The 20,280-nt window shown below is 42.3% G+C and overlaps 1 protein-coding gene and 1 long non-coding RNA gene across 2 annotated transcripts in view; one reads left to right on the top strand and one right to left on the bottom strand.

Annotated features, from left to right (window-relative positions):
• Positions 1–20,280, top strand: part of LOC143840068 (uncharacterized) — a 332,902-nt gene that overhangs the window by 310,704 nt on the left and 1,918 nt on the right. The window lies entirely within an intron of this gene.
• PHEX (phosphate regulating endopeptidase X-linked) overlaps positions 6,775–20,280 on the bottom strand; it is a 124,911-nt gene continuing 111,405 nt past the window's right edge. The window contains exons 17-22 of the mRNA XM_077343042.1: positions 19,887–19,954; positions 16,980–17,110; positions 16,497–16,562; positions 16,280–16,384; positions 12,627–12,703; positions 6,775–9,241 (exon numbers count right to left, since the gene is read on the bottom strand). Of these exons, the coding sequence (XP_077199157.1) occupies positions 9,139–9,241; positions 12,627–12,703; positions 16,280–16,384; positions 16,497–16,562; positions 16,980–17,110; positions 19,887–19,954 (550 nt within the window). The 3' untranslated portion in view covers positions 6,775–9,138. The remainder of the gene's footprint in view (positions 9,242–12,626; positions 12,704–16,279; positions 16,385–16,496; positions 16,563–16,979; positions 17,111–19,886; positions 19,955–20,280) is intronic.

A 20,280-nucleotide genomic window follows, 5' to 3' on the forward strand; every position in this document is an offset into this window, starting at 1 on the left:
CTTAGAGCTCAAGGTAAACCCAAGAAGTAACTGAGCATTTCTCAGTGGGTGCCCAGGAGGAGTTTGTTGTTGTGCGTGCGCCGATTTGTCTTTTTGCTGCTGCCAGGGCTGTTCTCCCAGAACAGCTCTGCCAGGGCTCTCTCAGGATGTGGCCTGAGTAGAGCAGTTGGGTTAGAGGTGGTTTGAGGCGGTGGCCTGTTAGGTTGTTGGATTCCCCACCAGTGTCCACTGCGCCGTGTGTGGACTTCTGGGGGGGGAATGTGTCTTTTTGCTGCTGCCAGGGCTGTTCTCCCAGAACAGCTCTGCCAGGGCTCTCTCAGGATGTGGCCTGAGTAGAGCAGTTGGGTTAGAGGTGGTTTGAGGCGGTGGCCTGTTAGGTTGTTGGATTCCCCACCAGTGTCCACTGCGCCGTGTGTGGACTTCTGGGGGGGGAATGTGTCTTTTTGCTGCTGCCAGGGCTGTTCTCCCAGAACAGCTCTGCCAGGGCTCTCTCAGGATGTGGCCTGAGTAGAGCAGTTGGATTTGTGGTGTTTGAGGGCGGTGGCCCAAGCGTAGGAAGGGAAAGGTGAGTGGAAGCTGCTTTGATACACCTTTGGGTTGTGAAAAGCAAGTCTTCCTCTTGCTTTGTATTTGTTAGAGGGGGGAGGCTGGATGGGAGAGCCAGTGATGAGTCCACAGCATGGATGGAGCATCCAGATTCGCCTCTGAGCTCCTCCATTTGCTTTCTGAGGCTCTCCTGGGTTAGTGCGTAGGTGCCGTGAAGCTTTACAGCTTCACTGGGGGTTTCTGGGGGGATCTCCAGGTCTCCCCTGGAGGTTGACATCCCTGAGCCACTAGTGTTCCTAGTGGTGCAGGGATATCCCCCCCACAGGCCAGTGCAGGGCCCCCCTCTCCTCTGCAGGGGAACCCAGGTGAGAACTCAGTGGACCTTATTGGTTCTGCAGTTCTCACCTGGAGGCTGCTTAGGCTGACAGCCACAGGTTCCCCTGCACCTGGGAGAGAGAGTCCCTTCCTGGCCTCTGTTTGGAGCCAATGCAAGTCAATGTCTCCATTGACTTGCATTGGCAAGCCTTCCCCCGCCTTCCCCGGGGGCTGGGAGGGAGGGGGTGCAAGTTGCACCCCTGAAACTTCTTGGGGATCTCAGGGAGGGTCTTCCCTGAGTCCCCTGAAAGTTTCAAGAAGATTGGACCAAGGGGTCCAATGCTACGGGCTCCCAAAGAGGGTGCCCCTATCCGCTTCATTGGTTACAATGGAGCGTCAGGTTCTCTAGGCTGAACATGTTTCTCCATAGACTTCTATGGGGGATGTTCCTTGGGAGCCCCCAGGATGGGACCCCCTGGTACAATCTTCCTGAAACTTGCAGGGGATGGAGGGAAGACCCCCCCAGAGATCCCCTGCAAGTTTCATGAATATTGGACCAAGGGATCCCCATCCTATGGGCTCCCAAAAGCGTGAGAAAAAAATGATTTCAGCAGGTAAATTGCCAATTTCCTTGTTCTGTAATCATTTTTTTCTCACGCTTTTGGGAGCCCATAGGATGGGGACCCCTTGGTCCAATATTCATGAAACTTGCAGGGGATCTCTGGGGGGGTCTTCCCTCCATCCCCTGCAAGTTTCAGGAAGATTGCACCAGGGGGTCCCATCCTGGGGGCTCCCAAGGAACATCCCCCATAGAAGTCTATGGAGAAACATGTTCAGCCTAGAGAACCTGACGCTCCATTGTAACCAATGGAGCGGATAGGGGCACCCTCTTTGGGAGCCCGTAGCATTGGACCCCTTGGTCCAATCTTCTTGAAACTTTCAGGGGACTCAGGGAAGACCCTCCCTGAGATCCCCAAGAAGTTTCAGGGGTGCAACTTGCACCCCCTCCCTCCCAGCCCCCGGGGAAGGCGGGGGAAGGCTTGCCAATGCAAGTCAATGGAGACATTGACTTGCATTGGCCCCGAAACGCCCGAAACGATTCGGGAGGCTCCAATGCAAGTCAATGGCTTCCATTGACTTGCATTGGCCCCGAATCGGCTCGGACAGCTCCGAATCGATTCGGGAGCCTTTCAATGCAAGTCAATGGCCTCCATTGACTTGTATTGGCTCCCGAATCGATTCGGACCGGTCCGAATCGGTCCGAATCGGCCGATTCGGATCCGAATCGGTCCGAATCGGGCCGGTCCGAACCCGAACCGGTCCGAATCGGGCCGATTCGGATCCGAAACGGTCCGAATCGGGGCCCCCGTGCACAACCCTAATGCACAGTAATGGGTTTAAACAACAAGTACAACGATATAGGCTAGATATCAGGAAAAAAATTTTCACAGTCAGAGTAGTTCAGCAGTGGAATAGGCTGCCTAAGGAGGTGGTGAGCTCCCCCTCACTGGCAGTCTCCAAGCAAAGGTTGGATACACACTTTTCTTGGATGCTTTAGGATGCTTTGGGCTGATCCTGCGTTGAGCAGGGGGTTGGACTTGATGGCCTGTATGGCCCCTTCCAACTCTATGATTCTATGATTCAATGATTGTGGAACTGCTGCTACAAATAAAGCACTATGTTGCTAGTGCAGCAAACTCATATGGGCAGGACAACGGTAGAAAGAGTAGCATAAAACATATAGAAAGGAAATCAAACCAACAGATTTGTACTGCCTATGATAAGATTAAAAGCTGTGCATATTTCCATTTCATGTCCTAATAGTGGGAACTGCAATAACTTGATATCATGCCATCATCTGTCTCTGTGATCACAGGTTAGTGGAACATGTCATCTGGCTTCTTTTTACCTACTATCTTTGATACTATATTTAATAAGACACATGCTTGCTTAGAATAGTCACTAGGGAATCTCAAATCTCTCATACTTTAAATGGGATTAAAAGATATGATTAGCAAAGCAGGTTTCTACTGCAGTAGATTCAACCACCATTCACCTAAGTATTTCCTGGCAACTGCTAAAGTGCATTTTTAAGCCAGGGAAATTGAGGAAGGTTTACATTCTACCATTCCAATTAGTTACATGGGGATTTTTATGCTCCAGTTGCTACAATCAGCAATGTAATATTAAAAATGCAATATGCACTAAAAGCATGTGAAGTTTAGAGAGAAAACTGGTTAGTTTAAGAATAAATGCAGCTGAGAACTTACCTCCAGACACCCATTGATGCAGCAGAGGAGCCAGACAGAGAAGGAGAAGACACTGAATGGCGAGCCCAGTGGCATGTGCACAAGAAGTTGCAATGTGGCATCACCCTGGGGCAGGGCAGGGAGGCATGGGCATTGGGTGCCTTAAAAGGCACCACCTGCAAGGAGCCCAGCCTATTTCTCCTGAGCTGCCACCAGGGCAGCTTCCCTCCCACCCACCCTGTGATGTTGGCTAATACTGTTTATAGTTTGGCATGGGCCACCGTCATATGTACTTGATCTGCGTTCTGTCACAGCTTGCAATTTGGCATGGGATGGAGTCTGTTTTGGGGGAGTTCAGTCTATGCATTGGACTCTCCAAGTTAGAGGCCTCCTTATGATGCGGCAGGTCTGCAAGTGGGGCCAATCCGGCAGGGGAGGCATGAGGCTCACAGTGCCAGGTAGCCTGGGGTGGGGGAACAAGAGAAGTGTGCACTTTCTCTTGGTACCTCAGGTCCCTACAGTGGGAATCCAGTGGCAAGGGGACCCGTGTTCTTAGCAGGGGAACCAGTTGGGCCCCAGGGTGCCACTGGGGATTGGGTTCTTGTGGTCGGCTGACTGCAAGTAAGGCTCCCTCTCCCATGCTGTGCCCGCACTCCTGCAGAGTTAATAATAAAGCTGTGGCCTTGTTTAAGCCAACAGAAATGTGTGGGTATCATCCTTAAGCCCAAGGTGCCCAATACAAGAATGTTGATTTGAATACAGTAAACACTGGTTATATGACATACATTCTGGATGAACAAGGAGGGAGGGGATCGATCGATTAGATGTTATCACCGCTTGTTACTTATTGTAAGTTGTGGTTTTATGGGGTTTTACTGTGAACCGCCTCGGGTACTGAGAAAAAGCAGCGGTATATAAATAGAAAAATAAATAAAATAAAATAAAAAATGTTTGGCAACTGAGAATATATATTGCATATCTGATAAATTACCAATAACCATGTTGCAAGATGGTAATCAGTAACAGAGGCATATTCAACTTGCTTCATAAAAATTTGAATGCATTGTTGAACTTGCACCTTGGTATCCAAACAGGCCACACGTGTAAACATCATGTGCCTATCCCAGCCCCCATTCAATATTTTTAAATGTTTGTTGATGAGTTCCATTGGATAATTAGACAAGCAAAATCAGCGGGACTTAAAGTGATGCTGGCTGTACCTGGTTTTTACCCTGTTGTAAAACAGGGAACGAAAATCACAATCTGAGAAAACAAGGTTGAACAAAAAATATTAAAATTAGAATACAAATATTTATTATTTTGTGGCCATTAAGAAGATTAAAAACTGTTTTAAAATATAAAAATCAGAATCTCTGCAGTATGGCACATACAGTCTTAATGGTTGCACATAGTATGACCATAGGCCAGTGGTTCTCAACCTTCCTAATGCCATGACCCTTTAATACAGTTCTGCCGGGTTTATGGTTGAGGCTAGGGTCAGCAAGGTAGATCATTGCCCTCCCCCTTGGGTATGCGTAGTACATCATCAACCTCCTTCCTTACTCCTCCTGTAGTAAGGGATGGGTGGGGAGGGTTTCAGCCACATTGGAATTTTTTTGTCTTTTAATGGGGTTTTCATTAGACTTTGTAACTTGCCACAAGCCGATTCAGAAGTGGTGGGGAATAAATCGAAATGATGATGATGATGATGATGATGATGATGCAAGTGTTCTTTCACAGAAATTAAACCAAAACTGACCAATGGCGTGAAGATCCATTGTTCATTATTGTTTTTTTCTGGGGTTTCTCAGTTCAGTTCTGCCACTTGTCCCACCATGCTGATCTCACTCTTTTCTGCTGCTCCAGACAGATAAATGCTCTATCTCAATTTACCCCACAAGGCAGAAGAGTGCTAGCCAAGCAACAGAATGTGCTAGCCAAGGAGTGTCTGGGGTCATGTGCATTCCTTTTGAAGGATGTATGTGAGGGGAGAGAGCTTTCCCTTCAGCCTAACTGCCTGGAGATGAGCTGTACTTTCAGGGGATTCTCAGACCCCACCTGGAGGCTGGCATTCCTGAACCTCAGCAGGATACAATGCTACAGAGTCACCCCTCCAAAGCAGCCATTTTTGCCTGCAGAGTTGATCTTTATAGTCTGGAGATGAGCAGAGATTCCAGGAGATTTCCAGGACCTACCTGGAGGTTGGCTGGCCCTGGTCTGAACATATTCCTTGAAGTCTGGATGTGGGGCATCAAAGGTGTGTAATGCCCCCACAGCCACCTAGCACCCCCTGACCTATTTCAAGTCAAGAAAACACTGGAGAGGAGGTAAGTTTGCCATATTGGTGTAGGTTCATATACTGGAATTCAACACTACCTAGGTGTGCATAAACCTGACTAGGGTCAAGACTGCTATGCACAGAGAGACCTCCTCTTAGAGTTGCCAACTTCAAAATTAGGCACTAAACCTACACCAAACCATGAGCTGGCACTCTCTCTACCCCACCTCACTCACTGGAAGTCTGTTATGGGGAGAGGAAGGGAAAGCAATTATAAAGTGTTTTGAGATACCTGAGGCCTGATAGATGACTATGGGCCATTCCCAGTTCTCACAGAGCTCTCTCAGCTCCACCTCACTCAAAGGGTGTCTGTTATGGGGAGAGAAAGGGAAGGCAAGTGGAAACTGCTTTGAAATACCTGAGGCCTGCTGGGTGACTGCGGATCATTCCCAGTTCTCTCAGACCTCTCACAGCACCACATCCCTCACAGGTTGTCTATTGTGGGGAGAGGAAGGGAAAAGGTGTTTGTAAAATGCTTTGAGACTCCTTTGGTTAGTAAACAGCAGGGTACAAAAATTCAGCTCTTCTTCTAAGGGGCAACAGTGAAAGATGCTTGTAGGCACATAACATTATATTACCAGTAAAAAAAAATTGAAACAGAAGATAAGAGTGGACACCTGCCATGTAATCTCCCCCTAAGAATAGTCTCCAGTCTGATTTTCCCTTCACATATCTGAAGACATGGCTCTGGAAAGCTCACAATTCCCAAAGGTCACTGAACACTCCAAACCACAGGTTCTTGACACCCATATCTCCACACCCATGCCCTCATTTGTCATTACACCACCACAATCCCCCACACAACACACATATTCAACCCCATGCCCTTACAAACTCCTCCCCTTCCTCTACCCAATGCCAAGTTCTCTCTATCTTAATCACTTTCTTCCTTTCTACCTCCCTCTCTCTTTGCTATTTTCCCCCTCCCCCCTGCTAGCGCCCATTGTATCAGCTACAACGGGCTTGAATTCTAGTTATTATATATTATTGGAAACTTCTTATTGTAATATTGTTTGTGTTTGTGTATATATTAATTCATTTGACCACTAATGAAGACCCTTTAGGATCAAAATGTGATCAATCTATGGTCATACCATTTGCGACCATTAAAACTGTACAGGCAATATTGCAGATTCTGATTTTTATACTTTAAAGCTGGTTTTAATCTTAATGTGCACAAAAGAATAAATATTTGCTTTCTAATTTTAATATTTTTGATCTGCCATGTTGTGTCTGTTTCCTCACCAGTGAGCAGCTGAATATGATTAAAATTTCATCTCACTCTTTTTCTCATTATAATAACAAATGCAAGAAGGCTCTGCCATATATGATCCAGGTACTCCCAAAAGCTTTTATTATAAGAAATAATTCACAAAATTCCTATATTTAAACAAATTAACACTTATGTTTTCCATATAAATGTAATGAGCAAAAATGTACACAATTATGAAAACATTATTTTTCAAGCACTGTTCTTGAAATTCACTATTCTTGAAAAACTCATACTTTGCCACAAATTTTGTTACTCTTTAAGGTGTTACTGGACTCTTGCTCTTTCCTAGTGCTACCAGACAGAATAACACAGCTACCCATCTTGATCTGTTCTTGAAACCATTCTGCAACGTATGCAATAAAGTAAATTGAAGGGAAAATAAAAATCCAGCAAAGACTACTTTTACGTATATCTTTGGCCAAATGGGTAATGTTACGTCTAAAGTGAATCCATGGTGATTCGGAATCTTATCTGTGTCCCATAATAGTCCAGACATACAAATGCTTCTGCCTATGAGGTCCATCCTGATGCCATATTTATATATAGAAGCAACATCCTGAACCTTTCTGAGGTCTTGCATTTGCCTGAGAGCATATTTACACTCTTAGGACAGAATGTGTGTGCTGAATGTACTTAGACATTCACAGACCACCTTGGGACAGTGGCGCCATACTGTTAAAAGTATATACAAATCAGGCCTAAAATACCATTACGTGACCAGGCCTTTGATGGCATCACAAGGATTACATTTCCTGAATCAAAATGATATATTTCACAGTTACCTTGTTTAATTAGTAGCATTTCGAAGGACTACAGACATTTGATGGCTCAAATCCAAAGATGTACACATGTGAAAAAAATCATATGTACAGCCACAGATTTTTTTTTCTTGTTACAATTCCTATTGCTAAAAAACCAGTCCAGCTTCACTTTGTTCTTAGCACCATTAGGTACGTATCGGCTAATGTTGTGGCCCAGCTAAGGCATAAGGTAAATCTGTATGGAAAACAATGGTAAAGAAAATGAGAGGGTGCTTTCCTTTATCCTGGACTTTGTCTCCAAGTTGCTACTCAAGGAGTAGATATAGGGCATGCCCAAATATACCTATTTCCACATACATTCATAGAGGAAAGGAATAAAAAAAACCCTTGCATGATTAAAGCCTAAAGTAGAAGTAGTTCCCGACAGAGCGGTTCTTCAATGGAACAGGCTTCCTTGGGAGGTGGTAGGTTCTCCCTATTTGGAAGTTTTTAAGAAGAGGCTAGATAGCCATCTGACAGACTGTGAGTGGGAAGGCAGGAAGGGATGTGCCAGTGTTTGTCTCTTGTGATACTTCCTTGCATGCCCAGGGAATTGCTAATCGCTTCTGTGGGACGGTAGAATTCTGGAGATTTTTGGTGGAAGGGTCATTTGGGCATGTGGGTGGGCAGGTTGTTATGAGTTCCTGCACTGTGCAGGGTGTTGAAATAGATGGCCCTGGGGGTCCCTTCCAACTCTATAATTCAATGATTCTAGGTAGGTAGAATGTCTAGAGAGGAAATCAATCAGATATGGGAGTCACAGGATTTTGAGCAGAAAAGATGTTGGAGAAAAAACGGTTGCGATTTCTTAGTACATGCTATGCTTCTGTTCCTGCTTGCAATACCTTCAAGCTGCTTTTGGATTTTAAAAAAAGTTGTGAAGAAAGATAGATGCAGCTGCATGTTATATAGAGACTAAGTACAGAAAAGTACAACAGTGTGTCCATATAGGGTTATCAACACCAGGTTGTGAAATTCCTGGACATTTGAGGGTGAAGCCTGGAGAAGGTGCGGCTTGGGAAGGGATGGGATCATAATGCCACCCTTCAAAGCACTAATTTTCTCCAGGGGAACTGACCTCTGGAGTCTGGAGAAATCCAGGCTCACAACCCTAGGTCTAGAAAGACATATGTTCTGTCAGTGTGTCATCAACACCTTTCAAATTATCACCATAGCAACTAAAACATGTTTCTGTTTCTTTCTTCTGAAAACCAGTAGTGTACCATTTAAATCTTGCAAACCTAAAATTCTTTATCCTTTACCTATGAGTAAGGTTCATTGAATACAGCAGTACTTACTTCCAAGGAAGCACACACAATAATCAGGATGTATGTCGTGGATTAGAATTTATTATTAAAATATGTCCTAAGGAACTCCATCTTTAAATATTTCACAAGGCCTGTTACTTTTCTATGTTCTATATTTTAAATAGTTTCTATATCTTAAACAAGCAAATATTACGTTGGGTGGGTTGGTAACCCACCCAGATCACAAGGCACAGAAAAAGTAAAACTGGTCCATAGATGGCAACAGTGCTATGCAGCATCAGGAGCTCATCAATAGTTTGGCATGGTTGAAAGGACAGAGCTATTTCAGCCCAGGATTCCAGAGAAGTAGCTACCAGAGCCGACAGGAATCTGCCCCACGATTCATTGTAGTATTTACTGGGCAGTTAAAAGCTTTCCAAAATTCTTCAAAGTTACTCATGGCACCAATAACTCTGGAGAAAAAAAAATAAAACCAGGGTTAACTGGACAGTTCCGGGTTAGGTTCGGGCCATTTAAACCTAGCAGCTGCAAGGTTTAAATGGCTTCCAAGATGGGGAAAGTGAAACAGACTGCTAAAATGGCTGTCAGCCATATATACCTAACAGCTTGATATATCCACCCATCAACTGTTAGATCCCCTGTGCTTGGAAGGGAGGAGAAACAAAATGGAGGGACCCATCAGGTTGTAATGTCTGGTAGCCATTTCAGTGATGTATTTTATTCTCTCTCACTTCCAAGCAAGAAGGAGTGAAATTGATTGCTGAAATTATCACCATTTCTGCAGTCTATTTCACTCCCCCCTGCTTCAAATGGAGGGGAGCAAAATGGAGGATCTAAATGGCTGGCAGACATTTAACCCAAAAGGCTAATATGTGAACATGCCAAGCTGTTGGGTTTAAAAGGCTGGCAGCCATTTAAGCAATCAATTTTGTTCCCTCCCATTTAGAAGCAGGGGGAAGTGAAATCAATTGCCTTACAATAGGGCAGGGATGCCTGTCTGCTGTTAGGCTGAAATGGATGCCAGTCAATTCATTAGCCTGATTGATTGATTGGTTGATTACTTAAATTTCTTAGCCACTGTTTCTGGACCTGCTGGCTCACTGAGGCTTACAACAATGGTTAAAACAGTAAAAATACAATACAATAAAATTATACTCTAACCCCAACTCTCCACACCAACGCTCACCAATCCAATTCAATCTTTCCACCCCCAGTTGCCATCTCCAGATTTGTTGTTCCAGTCAGGCATTTGGAGGAGGTGCAAGATCTTCTGGTCCGCCCAGCCTCAACCAAATGCTTGGTGGAAGAGCTCCATTTTACAGGCCCTGCAGAACTTTGACAGCTCCATCAGGGCCCTCCATTCTTCTGGGAGCTTATTCCACCAGACAGGGGCCAGGGCTGAAAAGGCCCTGGCCCTGGTCAAGGCTAGGTGAATATCCCATAGACCTTCAGCCTATTAGCATTTGTAGAGCACAAAGTTTCCACCCACTTCTTAGCGTGTGTGTGTGAAAGCTTCCTTTGAGGCATGGCTTTGGTTGGCTTTGGGGGTTTGGTTCAGGAACACCCTGTACCCCAATATTCCAGTTATTTACCAATCTTTATGTAGGGACAGGTTATACAAGCATTTGTTTTTGGTAAAAGCATTAAAGCCACAGCAAATATCCAGATGTCCCTGTAACACTTTAACGATTTAAGACAGATAAGAGCAGTTCAAGGGTTTCTTCCCAACAGCATTTATTATTACATTTACTTCTTGTCTACTTTTTTATTAATCTGCTTACTCAAGTAAACAACACTAATTTTGTCAAACCCCCCCCTTGCAATGCTCTTCATATATTCTCTTAATTATACTAGTTTTCCCTTGTCTGAATTGCCCTGAGATTTCATTTTGGGGATGAGGTGACCAATTCAGCACACAGTATTCTTAATAAGGTTGCATCATCTTTTTGTATAATGGCATTATAATCGTTTCAGTATTATTTTTCATCCTGGCTGTTTCTGCATTCTGGTATCTTGTTTGTTCATTGCCTGCAGCAGCATAACATTGTTGGCAGGAACACCTGTAATTTTATCCTGATCATATTTCTGAGTTGGTGGTATGGTCACATGATTCATATGATCACAATCTGCATTTCAGGTTCACCGTGTTTTGTTTCTTATTTATCGTGTTTGGTCAGCTACTTCTCCATCTCTTCACCATCTTGTTTGACTTCCCCCTATAAAACTGGCTTGTGCCATAATCAAAATGTTCAGCTTTACTGCTGGATTCGTTCTTTGGAGAAAGCATATATCACCAAAATCTGTATTTTCAAATCCACCTAAGTACTCTCACCGTTTTTATCTCATGTCTCCTCATTCTGCAGGAGACATTTTGGGAATTCAACCTTTGAGCACAGATAAGCAAAGTGGAAGGGAATTCCTGTCACCTTTCCAGTGAAAGAAACTGTGCTGTCAAGAAATATAATCACTTTGTTGGGACACAAGAGTGACTTAAGATAAAAGTGATGATCCAGGGGACTTCAAGTTGTTGTTACTATACTTTACATTTTATACTGCTCTTTATCCTTGAGCTCAGGGTAGTATACATGGCCATTCACTTTTTCCCCCTCACAGAATCCTATAAGTTAGGCTAGGTTGAAAGAAAGTCTCCCAATGAGCTTCATGGGTCTCTTCTTCCTAGTCCAGAATTTCATCCACCACATAAACACATCACACTGGTTCCAACAGTACTAATGTAATGGAAATCTTAAGAACCATTTGTGATGTGGACACAGGAAGCCTTATGCATTGAAAAAGAGCACAACAGCCTCATTCCGTATGCTTTCCCTTTTCAGCAGGAAATACTGCATGCTGGACCACCATCAAAATATAACTGTCATGGATTAAATCAATATACCCTGAACTCTCAAGCTGATCTCAACATGTTTGGAGTGGGTCTTGGGTTTTTTAAACAGTACCCTTTCCTGTTTTGAAACTGCTTCTGGCAGGGGACTGTCAAAAGCTAATTATGACTGTTCAAAGAAAAAAAAATGTGCCAAAAATTTCAGTGGGCATGCGTTCACTATTCAGTGGGCATGCCTAAAGCAGCTTTTTGGATCCCAGACCCTTTTGGTTCAAGTCCCACAAGAATAGAAATTTGCATATAGATTGAATAGTTTTAATAATTCATTGGTAAGGAGTTATGATCACTGTTTGATTTAAGGTCATTTTTGCTGCTGTTTTATTATCATGGGCATTTTATTGCTATGTTATTATTTAATACCACTGTCTGCTGTGATCATTGTAATTAATTCTTTGTGTGATGTTATATTTTATAGTTGGTAGCTTTAATTTCAAATTCTTTATTGTATTAATATTCACTTGGAACCTGCCTGGAAAGTCAAAATGAAAGTATAGCATAAAAATATTACATTGCCAGGTTCTTCCTGGGGGTAAGGTGGGGGCTTACTAGGAATGGGAGGGAGGTCTAGATGACATTGTTGGCAATGTGGTGATGTCACTTCTAGAATATACCAGAAGTGACATCATCACATTGTGGTGTTGTGGCAATGCTCTGGTATTGGAGCAAAATCTCTATGGTAAAAATGGCTCCTACCATAGAGTTTTTGCCTAAAGATGCTGCCTCCACCAGCCTCTGCTGCTTGTAAGTCCTCCTCCAGCCAGTTGATACTTCCCAAGCCTATGTTGGAACCTGGTTAATGTGTGTGATGGAAGAACTGTCATTATTCAAAAGGTTTTAGAATGAACAGAATAAGGTTAGAGCATATTCCCTGTCCATTGTAAAATGTTTATAGGATATTTCCAGATGCTTGTTTCTCTGCAAGTTGGAAAAATTACCTGTACTGAGGAGGGCTATGAGCTCCAGTGTAGATTTGCTCTCTGGCAGCTTCTGGTCTAAAGGAATGACATCTCACCTAAAACAAACAAACAAACAAACAAACAAACAAACAAATGAAGAACTCCCCCAGTCTTGTGTCTTAATTTTATCATGCGTACTAAATTGGACCACAGTGTAAACTAAGAATATGCTATCTTTTATACATATACCTCCTTGTCCATATCAGTGGACTTTTCCACACTGTTTTTTTTGGGGGAGGGGGGTTGTTTTTTGCTTGGCTTGTATCAGGTTTCACTCTCTTTCATACACATAATCAATTTGTTGCAAAGGTAGTCTGGAAAAAAAACAGGAAAAACTCCAAGAAAAATGGGAAAAGCAACAAAGGACAAACACTACTTTTTGTAGGGAAAGAAAAAATCAAGCCTATTAAGAAGCTACACTGGTGTAGAAAAGCTCAGACAGACATGAACTGCAGCTCAGTTAAATAAGTGACCAAACTGTGTTTTGTAAAAAAAAAAAAAAAAAAAGATCAGTTGTGTGCAATTTAAGGAAATCAGCACAATCTTCGGCAGGGTGGTGGTGAACACACTACATAATCCCTGAGCTTTTTAAACCAACAACTTGTATAACAATAAGAAAAAAAAACAGAATTTGGGCAAAGACTTTTATATAGTCTCTCTCAGCTAGTGCTGAAATTGAAATCTTTTGCAATGCTGTTTCACACTTCCGAGGGGGGCTGCAGCCCTAGTGAGGGAGATAGGTCAGAACCCTTCCTTCCTACTGCTGTCCCTCTGATATATAGATGGCTACTCTCAGGAATCTTTCTTCCTTCTTGCTAACACCTTCTCTCTCCCCTCCCCTCCATTTTTCCATCTTGCTACCTTGACAGCAGGGGGTGTTTTCCTGCATCTCCATCCATTGCACTTAAGCTACTTCATTTAGATTGCAGTCTCTGTTCTATGCTGACTAGAATGCAGTTCCTTATAATAAAGGATTCATAGTAGTTTACTATGTTTTAAAGGCTTTGTGTGAACTTTATTTCATCAGCAGCAACACAGATCCCACTGTGCCATCTGTACTGTGTGTTCTCGCAGGTATTTGGTATCTCCTTTGGTATTTTTTCAACATTTTACATTATGAGTTTGAGGCTCAGTGTTTTGAGCAGCCCCATTGCCCAAATGATTCTTCATTATCATCCCTGAACTGTTACAAACTCTGTTTCCTTTCAAGGCTAATAACAGACTGTCTCTTATCTACTTTCAGGTAAAGAATATGATTTAGGAATAGAAAGGTCACTCAGCACAGCTCCTCCAGTTTAGCAGTCCCATACAATTGCTTTAAAGGAAAAAAAAGAAACCTAAAAAATCAAGAAAATTGCAGTATTTTAACCAAATAATCAGGAAACAGCATTACTTTCATAACTTCATAACTAGAAAATCCTCAGAGATATCTAATGGGTCATACATTTTTAGTAGTTTCATTGATTAGGGTCATAATTCCTCACAAACAATTGTAAGTTGCCTTTATAAGGAGAACTGGAAAAAACTAAAAGATCTGTGACTGAAGAGAATGGGAAGGGGGTTTGTTTCTGTTTAAGCTCCCCATCTTCCCTCTCTAAAAGTCACCAAGCATCAGAAGCTAGTAGTAGTTCCTGTTGGCACTATTTGAACACAATCAAGTCTCTCAAGTGAACCAGCTCACCACTCATACCCTCCTTGTCTTTTAAAGGTTTCCCTTCAGCTTTTGGAGTGTGCATCAAAGTAGGCCTTTTCTTTTTCCTTTCCTTTACATAGGCTCACTTACGGTAAGCCTTAAAACAGAGAGCAAAGCTGGTACTGAACAGAACCCTTTCCTTCCAGCTCTTAGAGAGACTGCTGTGGGTTTATGAGAACCATGGAGTCAGGGCCAAATTTGGCATGTGGGTTCTTGCAGCCCACATAGCAGCAGCAGCAGCAGCAGGGAATAACTGTTAAAAAAAATAAAGGAGAACCCGTTTGGGCTCAGAATGTTAAGAGAGAGGAAGGGGAGAAAGCCATTTCCTCTCAAGCCATTTTCCCATGCCAAAATAATGCTTCAGGAAGTTGTTTCCCATTTTTGCTGCTCCACACAAGTATTCTTTCTACCTGCAACAGAAAAATGGGAAGATAACCCCCAGGTAGTACTTTAACATGAGAAAATGGCTTAGAGAGTAAGGTAGGAATCTTTATTTCTCCTCCCCCCCATGCAATGTGGGGATGTTGAGAACACTAACAGATCCTCCTTTATTGGTTGTCAACCTGTTCAAGGTATTGGTCTTGACCTTTAAGGCTATATGCAGCTTAAGCCCTACTTACTTACAGGACCACTTACCTTCTTATCCCCCCGCAGGGCCCTCCACTCTGCAGGTATCAATCTGCTCATGGTCCCGGGGGGCATGCCTTGCCTTGACCAGGACCAGAGCTTTTTCAGTCCTGATCCCTACCTCATGGAATGAGCTCTAAGAAGAGCTGTGGTCCCTGATGGAGCTTTCAGAGTACTGCAGGGCCTGCAAAATGGAGCTCTTACACCAGGCATTTGGTTGAGGCTGGGCTGGAGCCCTGGGGTATTTGATCAAGTGTTCCCTCACCCTGGCATCCTGGGCTTGGAATTAGGTATGATGACAACCTATCCCAATTTACATCTAGGGCCTTGCTTGGTCGTACTAGTGACCACAGCTATGAGTCATTGGGAAAGGGGTATTTACATTTCTATTGCCACTTAATTGTAATTTGTAATTTTGGGGGTATTGTGATTGTTTTATGGGATGTTTTAAATTGTTATATTATTATATGATGTCATATTGTTAGCTGCAGTGAGCCATCTTGCTGGGAGTGGTGGGATTAAAAGCTAACTAATAAATAAATATTTTATTAACCGTAATTCCACACAGCTGTCATTCCCCAGCTATGAATAACTATAGTTGCGTTCAGGGAACCATGACCCAGTTCTTTAAAAACTTGCAAATCTAGTTTATCCCAACCACTTAACATTTATTTAGTTTGTAAACATAACACTTAATTCCTTTAATAACCAGACTAGCTTTACACATATTTTGCAGGAGAGCACTCAATCTCTGCCTGTCTAAACAATATGCAGCAGTCCCTGTTTAACTCCCTGTCTATTTCAGGATGCCTCCTGACCCCCTTTTCCCTCCAGAACTCAACAGGCCCCCCCTTCTCTCCTCCCCACCAACATTCCATTCAGTGTTTTAAATCTGATTGCCCTGAGCTGAATAAGGAATAAAAGAGGGCAGAATCGTCTATGTTTCATCAGCTAAAACTACAGACTAAAATTGAAAAGAAAAGGATTCTGAATTCTCAGAGGAGACAGACAGTACATGGAAAGTTTTAAAAGAAAGGCACTGAGAGACAGAACAAGAGATACCCCAAAATGTTGTAGTTTTAGAGAGATTAAATCAGAATAAATTGAAGTCTGGTGTGGCTTTGCTTATACAGGAAAAATAGAGGGAGACAATGGGAACTGGCAAAACAGGTGAACGCTTCATAAAAGTAAGCTAAACGCAAGGTCTGAGTTAACAGAGTTCCTTTTGCAATCAAGCAGAATTGTCCATTCACTGCACAGTGAACAGCTACATAAGCACATCCATTATGAAAGGCCATATTTTACTACTCACATGAGCATAACTCAGAAAGAAGAGCTGATTGTGGGTGAAGTCAATGCCCGGTAATAGGGGCTCTTCATCTCCTTGTCTCTTTTCTTCAATCCACTTCCTATATGCCTAATGACAAATACAATGAGTGTATCTGATAGGTGCAAATTTCATCAGCCCTTCTTAGTGCAACATGGAGCTTTAATTTTTTAGCTGAGCTTAGAAGCAAAGAACAACCTACCCTGAAAGCCTCTCGCAATCCTCCATTATCTGCAATATTTTCCGCCAGCGTCCTCTTTCCTTTTATCTGAGGGATTTTAAAAAATAGAAATTATAAGTGATTTTCCTACCTTTGTCTCCATAACTGCCCCATGCCAGGGTTGTTAAGTCTCCTGCCTTCCCCAGAGCAACTCCCCCCTCCCAACCTCATCTGCTGCTCAACAGGCTAGTAGTGGTAAGGGAATGAAGAGGAGGAAATGCCATTGTAGCAAAGATATGAAATTAGTTCTAGGCTACCTAGATTCAGTGAAAAATCTAGGTTTCAGCCCAGAAATGATGTCATTTTAATGCAACCATCCCCATCATTTCTCCACTCCCAGTTTCCCTTGAGGTGCTAGCCACTAGCAGACAACCCTAGTGCTGCTCCATGCAACTACTTCCATGATATTGGGAAATAATAGTGCAAGATGTATGCAGGATTTTTATTTTTTGGGGAAAAACATACATTCAAGCCCGCTTTCTTCCAGTAATAGCTGTTGTACTGATTAATCATGCACTTTGATCTCTCTTTGAACTTTTCTTCTGATTCTGGAGACCACCAAGGATCCAAATTCCCATTCTTGTCATATTTGCGTCCTGCATATTTTTTTAAAGAAAATATTATTTGTAACATTATTTGTAATTCTTAATATAAATATATTGATCAAATAGAACAACCACATATCTTGAAACATTATATGTTTTGCTTACATTTATATTTCATTATTTATTTCCTAGCAAAAGCTTCAAGCTTTTTGCTCTTGCAGGTCATGAAGAAAAAGACTAAACTCACTATGAATCATATCACCTAAAAGATTTTTAAAAACTGAGTCCGATGTTATAGTGACAGCCATATTGTGGTTATATGAGATATATTGGTCATGCTTCTTACTGCCTTTGTCTTGAAAGTTGTAGCAGCAAGCATAGAACCTAATCCTGGCCACTTATATTTGTTAACAAATCATGAGGTAATATAAAGGATCAACAGTCTCATGTAAAAGAACTTTGCATTCTTGGGCTCGTGTGACATATTGAAACATGACACATCTCACAACTTGTGATCATAGAGTTGGTAGGGACCTCCAGTGTCATCCAACCCCCTGCACAATGCAGGAACTCAAAACTACCTGCCCACCCACAGTGATCCCTCCACCAAAAATCTCCAGAATTCAGCCTGGCCTGGAGGAAATTCTCCTACCATCCCACAGTGGCAATTAGCAATGACCTGGGTATGCAAGGAAAGGCTACAAGAGACGAACACTGGTACATCCCTTCTTGTCCACCCACTCACAATCTGCGTAAGTTCATCAAATCAGCATTTCTGTCAGATGACTATCTAGACTCTGCTGAAAAACTTCCAAAGGAGGAGAAGCCACCACCTCCCAAGGAAGCCTATTTCACTGAGGAACCACTCGAACTGTGAGGAACTTCTTTTGGATGTTTAGCAGAAAATTCTTTTGAATTCATTTCAGCCCATTTGTTCTGATCTGACCCTCTTGGGCAACAGAAAACAACTCTGCTCCGTCTGCTCTTTGGCAGTCCTTCAAATAGTTGAAGATGATTATCATATCACCTCTTAGTTGCCTTCTCTGCAGGCTAAACAGACCAAGCTCCCTCAACATTTCCAAATACTACTTGGTCTCCAAACACCTCACCATCTTCATAGTCCTCCTCTGGACAAGCTCTAGTTTCTCTACATCTTTCTTCGTGGTGCCCCAAAATCGAACACAATACTCCAAGTGAGGTCTTACCAGAGGAAAGGGTAACATCATTGCACATGATCTGGACACTATATTTGTTTTAATACAGCCACAAATCCCATTTGCTTTTTTAGTCACACTACTGACTCATGTTCAATGCATGGTCTAAGAAGACCCCCAGATCCTTTTCACATGTACTATTGCCAGGCCAAGACTCACCTATCCTATAGTGATGTATTTGATTTTTCCTACCTAAATGAAGAACTTTACATTTATCACTATTGAAATTCATTTTATCCATTTATTCATTTAAACCAAGTTTTCTAGCCTATCAAGATCATCCTGTATTCTGATTCTGTCTTTTGGTACATTTAGTGTATCTCTTCTATGCTCATCCTTTGCCAGTCATTCTCTCAGGAAGCTATCATCTGTTTTGTTCATCTTCCCATCTAGACAACTTTCTCTTTTTACTTTTAGGGTTCCCCACTATAATGAGCTCTAACCACTGGAAGGAAATGAGGGAGGGGAATGAGGATCTATTCCAGCATTACTCAAGAATACTGATGTCACTTGGGCAAAAGCCATGTAGTTTTTTGCAGATTCTAGAGCATCTTATGATGTCACCAATGTGTCAGGACCCATGCCCTAAATCTGGGTGGTTGCTGGCTGTAGTCCAGCAACCTATCTACTGTACATTGTTAGGTTCTCTGGTTTCCCTTGACATTATTTTTCCAGCCCCTGCTTCCTCCTTTCCAACTCCCCTACTTCTAACTGTCCCTCATCTGAGCCTTCAATTTAGCCTCTCCTGCCTTGGGATAAGAGCTAAAGGCATAGGTCAGTTTTCAAGACTTGTTTGTGCCAATAGTATAGTTTAAACTCTCAGGGGCTTTATCACAATCAGAGTCAACACCACAAATACAGTAATATGTTACCATATAGGATCACAACCATTAGTTTGCTTGATTTAATGTTTATAAACAGGATATATCTGGACATAATCAGAATTGCCTTTTCCCATGATCTAATCTCTAATTCACTGAACAATTCACAATCCATAGGATTTGTGGCTCTTACCATACTTACTACTGCTGTTATAGAGATAGCATGAAAGTATTAAATAAAAGGATAAGATTTCAATGGCATTTTATTATGGCAAATATTTGTATTTAAGAGCAATTTGACATACGATCATTATAAACAAACAAAACAGTAATCATGCCAATATTTCAAACAGATCACGCCAATATTTCAAACAATGTATTAGAAACAAAACATCTAAATCCATCTCAATATTTAAGTAAATCCATATCAAAGAGGATTTGGAACTAAAGCAGTATTTTCTGATCAGCAGGTTCATAAAGAGCCAGCTTTGTGTAGTGGTTAGACGTGCGGACTTCTGATCTGGTAAGCCAGGTTTCACTCTGTTCTCCCCCCACATGCAGCCGGCTAGGTGACCTTGGGCTCACTACAGCACTGATAAAGCTGTTCTGACCAAGTAGTGATATCAGGGTTCTCTCAGCCTCACATAACTCACAGGGTGTCTGTTGTGGGTAGAGGGAAGGGAAGGCATTAGTAAACTGCTTTGAGACTCCTACTGGTAGAAAAAAGCGGTATATAAGACCCAGCTCTTCTTCTAATCTAAAGAAGAATAATCCACTGAGGCAGTTACTCACCATTGTTATCAAATCCATGGGTCAACTCATGCCCAACAATTACTCCAATGGCACCATAACTTAAAGACCTGTAACATAAAAGATCACTTTCTTTCAAAATATATACAGTCTCATGTACTTCAAAAGCATACAGAAGAGACAGTGGAATAACATGGAGCTTACCTTTTACATGTAAAAATTAAACTCAAATAAGTTTCATTCAATAAGTAAAAAAGAAAAAGGAAGAAAGGTTCTGCTGAAGGAAACCACTGAAGAAAACCATTGTTATTCAAGATGATATGAAATATCTAAATAACAACATATTGTACAATTTGGATTCTAATAGACAAATGGATATAAGATAAAAGTACTGCATATAGTTATACAAGAAGGCATACCAAAAAACTAAAGCCCA

This window comes from Paroedura picta, chromosome 6 (assembly GCF_049243985.1).
Source record: "Paroedura picta isolate Pp20150507F chromosome 6, Ppicta_v3.0, whole genome shotgun sequence".
NCBI lineage: Eukaryota > Metazoa > Chordata > Lepidosauria > Squamata > Gekkonidae > Paroedura > Paroedura picta.